Genomic DNA, 14866 nt, shown 5'->3' with positions numbered 1-14866 from the left:
AACTATTTACAAAACATTTACATTGTTTAGGTATTCTAAGTAACCTAGAGATGATTTATGTGCATAATTGTTTTTTTAAGATTTATTTTTATTTACACATAGAAGAAATGGGGTGTAAACCATAGGTGTGGGTGAGATGAGAGGGTTCACCAGAGACGGTGATGGTGCTGAGATTTTAACCCCTGCACCACCAGGGGATCCCTTAGGTGCATAAGTTGTAATGCAAGTACTCTGCCTTTCTGTTTTAGGGACTTTTTAGGGACTTTTAGTATACAAGGGAGTTCTGGAACCAATTCCCCAAGGATACTGAGAGACAACTATGATGTGTTTTCACATTATATTAAAATATATTTGAACTAATATTCAAAAAATATTTAGTGATGTCCACAATATGCCAGTCACCTTTCAACACATTTAGTGGGGGTACATGGATATCTTTTTTTTTTTTTACCCGCTATCACTTTTAAAGTTTTTGCCTACTCTTGAGAAATTTTTTTAGCCAACTTCCCCCCAGTCAGTTGAATCATTAACCATTGTTAAATAATTCTCTGATCCTAAGGCAGAATTTCACTTGTAGAGTTGCTCATCAGAGTTCTATAAAGAAGCTGCTTGACTCAGAAATATGCATGTCTTTTGGCTTTGCATTGTATATTATTTTTTTTTAAGATTTATTTATTTATTCGTACAGAGCTGGGGTACAGGCCAGAGATGCGGAAGGTGAGAGGCTTCACCAGAGACAGAGTGGGGCACAGAACAGGCAGATGGAGGAAGTAACACTGCTGAGGGGAACAGTGGGCGGGTCAGGAGAGGTCCGCCTCACCATGTGGATCTCCTCCCGGCCAGGCAGGGATCAAACTCGTGCAGAAGTGGCTTAAGCTTCTTTGTGCAGTGCTTTAACCCGCTGCGCCATCAGGGAGGGCCTGTACATTATTTTAAAAGTATGGTGTGTCTTTCCTGATCACTTATAATTCAAGATGTTTAGTAGGTCTGCAGTGCTTATAGGAGATGGCTGGGATAGCTCCAATTCCATTTGTATTTTACCATCTCTAGTGCAAATTTTTTAATATGTTATAACTCCTCAAAACTAATCAGATACTATGAAGGATGAAAAATTTTAAAATAGAGTATAAGAATATTTGGATTCTTATTTTCCCCTTCCACCATCCCTTATGTCACTTGACCTCTTATTCCTCTTAACCTCAGAAGCCTCTCTTGTTTTATTAATATCTGCTAGTTTAAGTGTTTTATCTCTCTTGTTTTATTAATATCTGCTAGTTTAAGTGTTTTACTTAGTCAAATCAGCACTATATAAAGTCTAATATTTACATCATTATGTAAAGTCTAATATTTGACTTGCTCTACTGCATATAATTCTCTTAAACTCTAACTTGCTGTAAATGGCAACATTTTGTTTTAGTTATGGCTGAAAAACACTCCATGATGTAGATATACCATATCATAATCCAGTCCTCTCTCAACAATTTGGGTGTTATAAATAACATTATAATAGCATTGTAGAGCATATAATTTTTTTGAGATGCCGGTTTCATGTTCTTCAGATAGATACCTAAGAGTAGACTGCTAGATCAAAGGGTATTTCCACTTTTTTTTTTTTTAAGATTTATTTATTTATGCATACAGAACTGGGGTACAGGCCAGAGATGCAGGGGTGGTGAGAGGCTTCACCAGAGACAGATTGGGGAGCAGAACAGGCAGATCGAGGAAGCACACTGCTGAGGGGAGCAGCGGGCAGATGAAGAGAGGCCTGCCACACCATGTGGTCACCTCCGGGGCAGGCGGGTATCGAACTCATGCGGAAGTGGCTTTGGCTTCTTAATGCTGTGCTTTAACCCGCTGCGCCACCAGGGAGGGCCACCACTTTTTGTTTTTTTAAGGTAAATCCAGATTGTTTCCAAACTGGCTACACCAGATTATATTCTCTCTAGCAGTATAGTAGGGTTCTTTGCATTCTGTCCAACACTTATTTTTAATATGTGCCATTCTTACAGGTCTGAGATGATAGTAGATTGTGGCTTTGACCTGCATCTTCTTTATTAAAAGTGATGATGAACAGTTTTTCATGTTTCTGCATATGCTTTTCGATGAGTTGTCTACTCAAATGTGCCACCAATTTGAGTTAATTGGAGTGTTTGTTTCTTATTCTTAATTAATTTTTTTAAGATTTATTTATGCATACAAGAACTGGGGTACAGGCCAGAGGTGCGGGGGCTGAGAGAATTCACCAGAGACAGAGTGGGGAGCAGAAAGGCAGATGTACTGAAATACATTGCTGAGGGGAGCCGTGGGCCAGACAGGAGAGGTCTGCTATACCATGTGGATCGTCTCTCTGGCTGGAGATTGAACTGATGCTGAAGTGGCTGGGAATAGCTTCATAGTGCTGTGCTTTAACTCCTTGCACCACCAGGGAGGGCCCTGTTAAGTAACTTTTTTGGGAAATTTTTTTAATTTGTGATAATCCCAATTGCTTTGCTTTTATTTCTGTTGCTGTTTGGATCAAGTTTCCAAAAATATCTTTGTTATTGATGTTATGAAATATACTACCATTGTTATTTCTTTTCTATAGAATTTCTTTAACATTCCATTGTGTTCTAGAATATCTTTAAATTTTTTATAAGCTTGCTTGAATTCATTTTATATTCATTTATTGCATCTGTTTTCTAGGTCACTTATTTTTTTCATTTTCATTTTCAATTTATGTTAGCCACCATGTTTTTAATTTCCAAGACTTTTTTATGTTTAATTTTAGCTTGCACTTGTTTTATGGAACCTATGCTTTATTAATTCACACCAAGATAACAATTATTTTTAAACTGTTCTTATTTTGGGGTATTATCTTTTATTGGAGGCCATTTTTTTCTGATTGCTTTATATCCTTATCTTTTTTTTATTAAAGATTTTATTTATGCATGCAAAAATGGGGTATAGCCATTGTATAGTGCCAGGGTGGTGAGAGAATTCACCAGAAACTAAGTGGGGAGCAGAACAGGCAGGTCCATGAAGTACACTGCTGAAGGGAGCAGCCCGAAAGACAGAAGAGGTCTGGTGCGCCAAGTACGGTCACCGCCCATTCTGGGCTTGGATCAAACTCTCACTGAAGTGTCCAGGGCGTGGCTTAGCTTCACAGTGCAGAGCTCCAGCCAGCTACCCCACCAGGGAGGGCCCCTTTTTCCTATCTTTAAGATGGCAGGAAAGAAGGAAGGAAAGAAGAGAGAGGAGGAAGGAAGGGAGGCCATCCCTGCCATCCATAGTGATTTATTTGATACTAGTCGGGAATCGCTCTTGTCTTGAAGTCACTATTTTCTCTTCTAGACAGTTCCTAAGGCCAGGAAAGCATTGGCTCTGTGGTCAAGCTTTGCCCTGGTCTTAATTTATGCCAAGCATTAGATCTCTTTTAAGGTATGTGGGTAAAGAACAAACTAATAAACTGTGATGCCCATAAATAAGCTGATACCTAGGTATCAAATCCCCACATTGACTTTGCTTTGACCTAACTTTGTCCATAACAGACTGAGCACTAAAACATGCAGAACATCTCCATCACCCTAAGAATTGTTTTGTGTAGTCATTGTAATCCCTCTATTTTCATCCCTAACTCCCTGGAAAACTTGGACGCCTGCCTCCCCCATTAATTTTACCTCTTCTAGAATATCATATAAGTGTAGTTTTATAATATGTAACCTTTGGGTGTGGCTTCTTTGAGTTACAAAATGCCGTTTAAGATTCATCTGTTATTGCCTAAATCAGTGGTTCTTTCCTTTTTTTTCTGTATGTCATTGTATGGCATACATTATCTATTATCTGTTCACCCACTATTATCTGTTCACCGACTGAAACACAGTAGATATTTCTTGATTGGAGTGGTTATGACTACATTTGTTAGGAACATTTGTGTTCAGGTTTTGAATGTAAGTCTTCAGTACACTGGATGCTACAGTAAGGATTATGTTGACCTTTTAAATAAACTGTTGAACTTTTCCAAAGTGGCTATGCCATTTTGTAAACATTAGAAGTGTTTGCAACATTCAGTATGATACTATCATAAAATTTGATTGATGTGTAATGAACTATTCCCAGATTTAAGATATTCAGTACTTTCTCTCAGGGTTTACCTTTTTGAAGTTTGATACTGTTCTGAAGTAAAATGTTTGCTAAACCACATAGAATTATGCCATAATAAAAAGAATGATGAACTTGATTTAATAACAATTGAAAACTTTTCTCTGTAACAGATATCAAATAAATGGAAAGGTAAGGACTGGGAGAATATATTTGCAAAATATTTCTGGTAAAAAGTTTTTATTTGAAATGTTTAAAGAAATTATAATTCAATAGAAACTAAAACCTGGTTTTAAAAAAGGATAAAATAGCTATTTCACTAAAGAAGATATAAAGATAAATATGCAAATATAATAGATAATAATACAAACAAATAGATACTCTACCTCATTAGTCAGTTGTGAAATGCAGATTAAAATCATATCACCACCCATCCACTGAAATGGCTAAAGACTATTATTAATTACTGACAAGACTGGAGCAACTAGAACTCACATATGTGTATTTTATAAATGTAAAATGCTAAACCACTTTGCAAACATTTTAGCACTAGAAATAACCCAAATGTTGATTAATAGGTGAGTGGCTATGTACATCTGGTTAGTGGCTAAAAAGTTCAGGAGTAAAAAGGAACAAACTACTGATATACAGCATGAGTATATTTAAAAAATATGATGATCAAAAAAACATAGACACAAAAGTGTACATATTTGTCATCTGACTTATATGTAACTTTTGAATAAAAGTTACAGGAAGCAGGTCAGTTTTTATCTGGCACAGAAAGTGGGTGGGTAATTGGAAGGTGATACCCAGGAACCTTTAGACAGATGGAAATATTCTGTATCCTAGTTCTGGTGGTGGTAACACTGGTATATATCTTTGTCAGAACACACTGAACTGTGTACTTAAAACTGAGTACATTTTCTGCAATTTAGATTTTACCCTAAAGTTAATTTAGCAGTATTGCTCTTCTTCCTTAATTATTCTTTTAACTTGTTGGCTAGCAGTTGACATACCTGTGATCTTGCATTTTAGTTAGGAAGGCTTAATTGTAAATTCATTATATTTTATGTAAAATGCTCTATTTAATGTACAAAAATATATCACTGGTATTAAAGTAAATTCACATTGACTTTATGATATTAATAATTACAAATTTCTCCCTCTCTTAGTGAGTCCCTTAAAATTGTCCTCTACCAGTTATCCTTAATTTTTAATATCCTAGGTTTTAGTTAAATATATATTGTGTATTTACTAAAAGTTTAGGTTTATTCTAAAATCACAGATCTTCTGCTTCAGATGGTTTATCCTTCCCATCATTAAACAGCGATGAAAATGGTAACATAGATAATATAGCTTAGTTGAAAATGGTAACATAGATAATATAGCTTAGTGGGAACAGTATCAAAGGCATTTTATCTGTTATAAGCTTGTAACTAGATACAGGTAACTAGATACATGTAACTAGATACATACACTTTGTGACAGGAAGAGTATTTCCAGATCTTTTGTATCAGAAAACTACCACTCACTTTACCTACAGCTCTCTCCCTTTCTCTCTCTCTTTTAACATTGATTCCTTAATTCCTTTTTCTTACTACTAAATTTTGCTTAGGACTTACTTAGTGAGTTTAGACATGACTATTAAAGTCTAGGAAGGAGAGGAGATGGAAAATTTTTTCAGAAGTAACTTTTATTAATTTCTAGTTAAATTGATTTTAAATCTTATTCCTTGTTTGTTTGTTTTTTTTGGCAAATACTTTCCTAGTTTGATTTTGTGTGTACTTCTTACTTCAATCTGGCCATTTATTCATTAATTCAGTAGAAGTCTTGAAGAATCCACTGTGTTTCATGCATTTGTGTGTGTGTGTGTTTGAATCCTACTTTGTTTCTTAGGAGAATATCACTTCCATTTTCAAGATTTCTCCTCTGCCTTTCATTTTTCCTTCCCGTTTGGTCCTTCTCCTTCTCTCTGTTTGGTTTGCCTGGATTTTCAAAGAAGCTTTGAAACTGAATAGGATCTCAAGAATTCTCTGTTCATCCACTTGATTCATTTAAGAACTCTACCCTTTTATTCTATATTAGAGCCTTTTTCATTAAAAATTTCAGTCATAATAAATATGTTTTAACTGGAAGAAAGTTTACTTATGGGAGGAAAGAGGCACATAAAGCATTGTTTCCACCCTGATACTCTCCTTATACTGTTACTTTTTTTTCTCTCCAAAATAGTACATTAGAATGTAAATGCTTATGATGAAAAAAAAGGGATGCTTTTGCTAGCATCTAATACTAGAATTAACCTGTTACTTCTGATATTATTTCTTCATTTGGCTTGTCTCTTCCTTCTTGCTCTCAGGTAATCCCTTTTAAAAAAGAACTTCTTTTTCATCCATAGTTTTCTAGTTCTCTATAATCATGTAGGTTCTTACCATGGATTTGGAGTGTTTAAAAAATCATTGTATTTGAGAAAAAAAAAAGCTTTCTTTTACCTCTCCAATCATTTCTTTCATGAATCTTTCTTTAATTTCAATCAGAGTTTCTTTGTGGCCAAGGTCAAGTTTCTTTTATGTATTCATGGGCTGCTTTTGTACTAACTGAAGTTACTACTTTTTTATATTCTCTTTGAACAGTAAAATTTCAATATGTATACAGTTCCTTATTGGATTGCTTCAAAGAAAGTCATACATTTGATTCTTACCTATTGTATTTCAGTTTTTATTACCCGTTTCTCTCCACCCCCTCTTTTTCTCTATATCAAGATAGGAAACTTTTTAGTGGTCTATATGTGCCTTGTCTTAGAGAGTCACTAGTTTCATTTCTGTGTTTATTTCAAACTTGTTTGTTTCAATTCTCTTCTGCCATCTATTCTTCAAATCTTACAAAAAACAAAAACAAAAGCAAAAAACAAAAAAACAAACCAAATGTTTATTGAGCATATGTTACCACGTGCTTAGTCCTAAGGATGCAGTTTATTTATTTATTTATTATTAAAGATTTATTTATGCACACGGAACTGGGGTATAGGCCATAGGTGCAGGGGTGAGAGGATTCACCAGAGACAGAGTGGGGAGTGGAACAGGCAGATGTACTGAGGGGAGCAGCAAGTGGGTCAGGAGCAGTCTCCCCGACCATGTGGGTCACCTCCCTGGCCAGGGATCGAACCCATGCTGCAGTGCCTGTGGTAGCTTCATAGTGCTGTGCTTTAACCCATTGTGCCACTAGGGCCGGTCCCTAAGGATGTAGTTTAATTAGGACACAATTCTGGTTGGGTAGAGGATATCATTGTAAGAAATGAGCCATAACATAGGAGCAAAGAAAAAGTGAGTAATGGCTAAGGTGTAAACATAACTTTAAAGATAATGGAGAATGCCAAGCAAAGCAACGGCATCCCAGAATGACCCAGCCTCAGTGGAAGGAAGACTTAGAAATGCTTAGATATAAAAGCACAAGCTCAATGGAAGGCATGCTAGCTGGTGGATCTGCAGCAAGGGTGATCTGTGTGGCAAAGTGGAAGAGAGGGGTTGAAGACCAGTGCTAATGTAGGGGAAATGCCTAATATGATATAAAAAAAGACAGTCTTCGGGCCCTCCTTCGGGTTGCAGTGGGTTGAAGCACAGCATTGAGAAGCTGATGCCACCTCAGCATGAGTTCGATATCTGCCCGGGAGGTGAACCACATGGTGCGGCAGACCTCTCCTTACCCACAGGCAGCTTCACTCCGCAGAGTACCTCATCAGTTTGCCAGTTCTGCTCCCCACTCCATCTCTGGTGAGTCCTCTCACCGCCCCTACAGCTCTGGCCTGTACCCCATGCATAAATAAATAGATCAATAATAAAAAAAAATAAAAAGACAGTCTTCTTTATTGGTACCTCTATATATTTGAGAAGAATGAGGAGGAAGAGGACGAGGGGTGAAAGAGACTGAACCAGAGGGAGGGGAGAGACATGGAAGCACATGATGGCTTAGAAGCCTAGACAGGGCCAGCCAGGCAAGAGGGCTGACTTTGTGTTCAGCAGTGGCTCGAGAGTCTTCAATTTCAGTATAATTCTACTCTTTTTCTTGATATTTTCTTCTGTTCCCCATGTCTTCATTTCTACTATTAATCAGAAGAGTCCTTTCCTCAGATTAATGTGTCTTGCTTAGTTTCAGCGGGATTCAGAAAAGCCTCTTTCTTTTTTTGACATGTTAACATGTATATAGTCCACTATATTTTGGTCCTGTGCCGTACAGCTGTTTAAATATTTTTTCTATCACTTCACTGACATGTCTCTGTGGGATTATTTTGCAAGTAATGTTCTGTTATGACTTACCTTTATTATATATATATAATTTTTGGTCTTTTTGAACTTTTCCCATATCTTTGCATTTTAATATAAGTTGAGAATCTTCTTTTTGAGTTTTAAACATGTTTTCCAGGAACTTTTGTCACACTGTGAACCGAGCATTTGTGTTGTCCTGACTTGAGTTTATTCACTTGCCTCCTTTTGTTTATTTCTGAAAAGTCCTTTTACTTCCTCTTTCCTATTCTAAAGCACAGTGTTCTCTGCAGTTCCTGCCATCATGCTTCTCTCCGCCTCATCGACTCCCCATCTCACTGCAAATCTCAGTAGTAAACATATGTTCTCCCTTGTCTATACCTCTTAATTTCTCTTTTCCACTGTTAATGCTTTCTCTGTAATTGTGTTATTTAACTTTGTTAAGCATTTTATAATATGAAAGATGTGGTTGAAAATAAAGTTGTATTCTAATAAAATCATGTCCTATAAAGCAAATTGTTTCCCAAGGAATACAAAAGTCTCATGATACAAGTTAAAGTGACTGTTGTTTTGTATTCTTTGATTATGCTATTAGTATTAAAGTTTTATCTGTTGGGGAGAATTTCTCAATCAATTTGGTAAGTGGTTGAATTAAACAATAAAATGAAATTCACCCTATTTCTAATTATGACTTTTTGTTAAAGGAGAAATAATATTTTTATATGTTGTGAGAGCCTTTTTTAAGAAGTAGTATTTTGAATAAATTGGCAGAAAACATCTCCCTAAGTTATATTTTATAATTGCTTTTCTGGACAAATTTAGTGTACAAGACTAATATTTATGTGTGCCAGGTGGGGAAATCATTTTGCCTTTCAATCCCATTTTCCTCATAAAATAGAGTTATTGTATTTTGTACATTTGGTTCAGTGCCCATTGGGATATTCATTGGCTACCACAAATTGCCTCCATACCTTGGCAAAAGTCCAGACAGTACATGGGCAGTTTGGACTTCTGCATTGGCCTTGCTGCCCGCATGAGTCCTGAGACGATGACTCTATTCTCTTTTTTCAGCTTCATTTCCTAGGGAAAAGTAGAGGGAGCTATCCTTTCTTCTCCATATGTTCTTCCCCATTCCCCAAACACTTAATGTATCATCTTAGTAGAGTGGAAAGGAGTTCAGAATCAATGAAGGATATTAACTATGCATTTGGTTTTGCACATTCCTTTTGTTTTATTTTCAATAGCAAGTTTTAACTTTACTACATTTCCAACCAGTGTTCTTGGTTTTCCTTCTTTTACATTTTTGTTGTTTTAGCTTTAGCTTACCAAAAATTAACTCAAGATAATTGTGATCCATAGTTGGAAAAATCAAAGTATGCCATTTACATTTCTATACTGCATTAGTTGGAAGATATTATGCTTAGCATGTTTACATACATTACCTTCATGCAAAGTTTTACTTTAAATACAACTGAAAAACTATTTTGCTCATGAGACATACTTGCTCCTTTTGATATTATTCCACAAACTAAAATGCCAAAATCTGGCTGGGAAATAGCTATAGTGTTTGTGACTTTGCATGTCAAATAGAATTTTATTTTCACAATATATCCCTATCTTTTAGTCAAGAATGATTACAAAAGCTCACATGAATGATGATAACCTTATTTTGCATATGTTTCTTTGTTTTATAAAACTTTTGCTTCCTAATAAATGCAGCTCATGGGAAAAGTGAAGTAACTTGGTTGAAGCAATTTATAGATATCTGTGGAATGAGAGGTGATGTCCAAAAATTATGCAATCAAACTCATCCATCTACCTTGCCAAATGGTTTTCTATCCTTCCCTTGAAGAGTTCCAGAAATAAAAACATCCAGTCTTTTAAATTAACTTAATTTGTCAATTGAGTGAAATACCTGTCTGACTGTTATTCCAAAGTTTCATTTTTAGAATTAATTTCACTGTTTCCTTCTAAGAGAAGGGCCAAGTGACTTCCTTGGAAAGTCAGATTCCTAGCTTACCTTGGGGCCTATTTTGAAGTGAGTTATATATGGTAAAAGAAAGGGCTGTGATCTTTCAGATTTTGGTGTTAAAGGGTTTGAGATAGGATCAATTGTACAGTTTTTTCTATTTGACAGATTTATACTTGGTGTAGGTGACATGTTTAAATAAAGAAGTGATATAATTAGATCAGTTTTCCCCCCCCACATTTACAACATGACCTTTACTTTAGTACCTGTTGTTAGATTTCTGGAGGTGAGTCTGATTCCTTGATTCATCATACATCAGTACTGAAATATGTGCTGAAGAAGAATCACCCTATTTATTTTCGAACTTGCTTTGTTACTTTTCTCCAGAAAGTGTTGCTCAGGGTGTTGTATTTTATTATTCTTGGGGTGCAAATTCCCCCATTTAGTGAGTCAGCCTGCTGACTGACCCTTGTTATTTCTCTCATGGTCAGTAAGTCTTTGCTGTGGTGCAGCATCCTTAGCAAGGGTCTAGTTTGTCCTGTGTTGTGTACATGTCCCCAAAAAGAGTTTCACACCTGTTCCTGCCAGGATCTAAAGTTTTAACCATTTAAGAGCTACTTTTTCATTTTTGGCTTGAGGGTGGGGCAGGGATTTTAAACCATGAAGATAGTTTGGATTTAGATGTACATACCCTATGCTTGGTACAAGCCTTATAATAAGGTTCTGATTTACTGCTGGTGACTTCCTTGTCTCAGTTGATGTCTTGTCTGCTAGGGCTGGGCCAGGTAACCGAGTTTTCACTTTCCTGGTTTCATGAAAAGGGTCACCTTTCATGAAGGTCCTTTCAAAAGTGGCCAGTGGCTTGAAATAATCTCTCTACAGATGACTGCAAGTCCCCTGATAACCATTAAGGCCTGTGATGATTCCATGAAACATTCATCTTAGCTCCTGATCTCTGTTCTTTGACTTTCTTCTTCTCACACCTGTGGATTTTCCTTACTTGTTCCAGCTCATTACATTGTTTAATGGTTCACTGGTTCAGATGTATCATGCATTTCAGTAGTTTGGGTGCTATTGGTGTTGAGTGGCGGAAGGGTTCTGTTATGTAATTTTAAATTGCTTTAGACGTTTGTAAATTTTTGTTTGCTCATCAACTTTTCAGTCTAAATATATCAAGTGTTTTGTATCTACTATGTGTTGAGTACTTTAAGAAATTAAGATTTTCACCACATTCTCTCTGTGACTAACCTTAGTCTAATATAGAACTTGTAGAGCTAAGGTACAAGTCTGATGAAAAGGAGGTACCAGTAGGCACCAGGCAGTAAGCTTCGTTATGTGAAATAAAGTGGGTTGAGGAATGAATGCTAGGGGTAATGAAGTTAAAGTAAAGCTTGAAGGGTGCTTAAACTTGTCTGAGTTTACTGGTTTAGATAAGAAAAGGTGGGTCTAGCTGCGTAAGATCCATGCAGCATCATATCAAGAAATTTAGATTGTATCTTGTAGGTAAGAAAATTCACTTGAGGCTTTTGAGTGGGAAAGATGCTTAATGCTTTGTAATCTTAATGCTAAACTTTTGAAAGGCTAACACATAGTCCTACTGTAAAGAAGCTGGCATGTTCCCATATTCTTTTACTCAGGAGTTAAACTCAAGTGTTCACTAGTTCAAGAATAAGTGTTTACTTTCCTTGTGTGTCTGGGCAAGATGCTACTACCTTAGGGACAGCTTTGGCTTCTTCTAATGGAATCCTCTTGATTGTTAAAGGAATTGTTTATAAACAAGTCCAGATTTCCCAAAATACTGTTTGACACCAGCAAAGTGTGTCTGCATGTGTAGTTTGGTCCATCTGTGGGTTTGCAACCACAAAGTAAAAAGAGTTCTTTTCAAAAATTATATATGTCATAAAATTAAAAATAGAATAAACATTAAAAATTATTTACAAAATTCAGAAAAACGTGTCTGTTCAGTGTGGGAATTTTGTATCTAATGAGTAGTTATCGATCTACAATGTGGAGTACCTTTTATGATATATTTGACCTAAGTTAGAACTAAAAATATTTTCTAAAACGCTTGTCTTACAGATTAAAAGCATGTCACATTTCAGCATTTGTACCTGAAATCAGCATGCAAATTTCAGGCCACATGGATGAGTGCCAACTTTTGCATTTCCTGTGTGTATCCCGTGATCATTCTATCTGGGGTGAGTGATTTCTAAGAGCAGCTGGCAAAAGACCAGATATCAGCCAGCCGTGAACTTCCCTAACAAATAAAGCTAAGAGTTATAAATTAAATACTGTCTGGTGATCTGTGGTGTGTAAGGTTGTTAATTTAGTTGGTCTGGATTAGCTGTCAGCCCAGAAGACTATATTCCTATGTATTATGTTTGGAAGAAAATAATTAATTGACATTAGGAAATCGTGTTAAAATGTGAAATTATAGCATTGTCTAAGATTCTTTTAGACTTAGCAGTATATCGATGGCTCATCATCTATTTAACAATTTTAATTTTAAAATTTCAAGGACTTAGTATTTATTGAAAGATTGTTATAATTATCTGTGACGTTGGGGTTTTTGTATCATACATCTTTCATTGCTTTACTATATCAACTTTGTCCCTCATGTAGCATAAAGTTGTATACATTTTCAGTTTTAGGATTCTTAAAAATATATTACATCAGTCACACCAGAAGGCTCAATGACAGTTTAAAACTTGTATTTTCAGTTTCATTGTGGGAAATTACATTGTGAAAAAGCTTGTTTGTTACCTTATCCATGCATTTTTGTGCTTATTTAAATTATTTTACTTCACCAAATCATTCATTTTTGTAGAACATCCTTCAAAGAGTTCATGCGTCTTACTGAGGACACCTGACCTTTTGAAGCTTCATAATTCACATCTAGATGTCACCAGTCTTTCCCATGTTAACAGTTCTGACTATGTTTTATTATCTCTGCCTCCGGCGCCGAGCCAGGACCGCTACAAGAGGAGAAATGATGAACAGCCATAGAACTATAGAATCAAACAGCCGGACTTCTCCTCTCAATGCAGAGGTAGTCCAGTATGCCAAAGAAGTAGTGGATTTCAGTTCCCATTATGGAAGTGAGAATAGTATGTCCTATACCATGTGGAATTTGGCAGGCATACCAAATGTATTCCCAAGTTCTGGTGACTTCACTCAGACAGCTGTGTTTCGAACGTATGGAACATGGTGGGACAGGTGTCCTAGTGCCACCTTGCCATTCAAGAGAACACCGCCTAATTTTCAGAGCCAAGATTACGTGGAACTTACTTTTGAACAACAGGTGTATCCTACAGCTGTTCATGTTCTGGAAACCTATCATCCTGGAGCAGTCATTAGAATTCTAGCTTGTTCTGCAAACCCCTACTCCCCAAGTCCACCAGCTGAAGTAAGGTAAGATTCATTTTTCCATGCCCTGGTTATAGCTGATAGGTTTTGGTTATTTTTTTTTTTAAAGATTTATTTTATTTATGCATACAGAACTGGGGTACAGGCTAGAGGTGCAGAGGCAGTAAGAGGATTCACCAGAGATAGAGTGGGGAGCAGAACAGGCAGATTGAGGAAGTACACTGTTGAGAGGTGCAGCGGGCGGGTCGGGAGAGGTCTGCAGAGACATGTGGGCATCTCCCGGGCAGGGGATCAAACTCGCTCTGAAGCAGCTGCGGCTCGCTTGCAGTACTGTGTCCTAACCCGTCGGGCTACCAGTGAGGACCCCAGGGTTTGGTTATTTTAATATCGAAGATCCTTATTTATTGGAGGAATACTCATGGAGTTTAGAAATTTAAAAGTTCCTAGATTTCTGATAAAGAAAACTTACACATGTGAAGATTTACTGCTTTTTATAATATCTTACTGTATTGTTCATGGACTGTGAGAATTTACCATAAGTGAAAAGCACAACTTGAATGAATTAGAGCATGGATCAGTCTAAGTTAACAGGAAATATACTTTATAAATATTTTCAAACAGGCATTATGGTATTGCTTTTAAATACTGTGAATAATTTGAGGTAAGCCTATGAAGTGATAGTTTAGAAAAGGTCTTTAGAACAATAGCTTTAAGATTAGGTAGATATTTTTGTAACAAGCATATTTATATAAAAATAAATATTGCTTTAAGTGATTCTTGCATTCTCTGTAAAAAACTGTTTATGGATGTCATTACAGCAATTGGTATAGCAGTGCCTCTCTCTTGTTTTTGTAGTTCAGCCTTCTGAATTTTATAATATAAATATTTGAGTTGGTGATATATACTAATCACTCAGTTTTCTAAAAAGTACATAATGTGTTCTTGTATGGGTCCTGTTTTCCATGTGCCTAGAACCATGCCTCCCACACAGAGATCACTTTTAAAAATATTTTTCAGTTTCTATATACAGATAAAAGCAAATGCAAGTGTTTGTACTGAAAAATAAGCACATTATTCACATTTCCTGTGTCTTATTTGTTTCACTTATTAATGTACATTAGTCCTTTTTGTAGGAGTCCAGAGAGCTTTCTCATCCTTTTCTACAGTTGCATATACTATACAGTGTATCTGTACGTGA

General features: G+C 36.2%; 1 protein-coding gene across 2 annotated transcripts in view; it reads left to right on the top strand.

Moving 5' to 3' along the window:
* Nucleotides 1-14866, top strand: part of FBXL4 (F-box and leucine-rich repeat protein 4) — a 61514-nt gene that overhangs the window by 1946 nt on the left and 44702 nt on the right. For both annotated transcript variants that reach the window (XM_012723051.1, XM_004673716.2), the window contains exons 2-3: nt 12382-12500; nt 13130-13713. In XM_012723051.1, coding sequence (XP_012578505.1) covers nt 13202-13713 — 512 coding nt within the window. In that variant the 5' untranslated portion in view covers nt 12382-12500; nt 13130-13201. The remainder of the gene's footprint in view (nt 1-12381; nt 12501-13129; nt 13714-14866) is intronic.

Source organism: Condylura cristata, unplaced genomic scaffold (genome assembly GCF_000260355.1).
Source record: "Condylura cristata isolate star-nosed mole 26May11 unplaced genomic scaffold, ConCri1.0 scaffold00001, whole genome shotgun sequence".
NCBI lineage: Eukaryota > Metazoa > Chordata > Mammalia > Eulipotyphla > Talpidae > Condylura > Condylura cristata.
The sequence above is the reverse complement of the archived record's forward strand: the minus strand, read 5'-3'. Positions and strand labels throughout refer to the sequence as shown.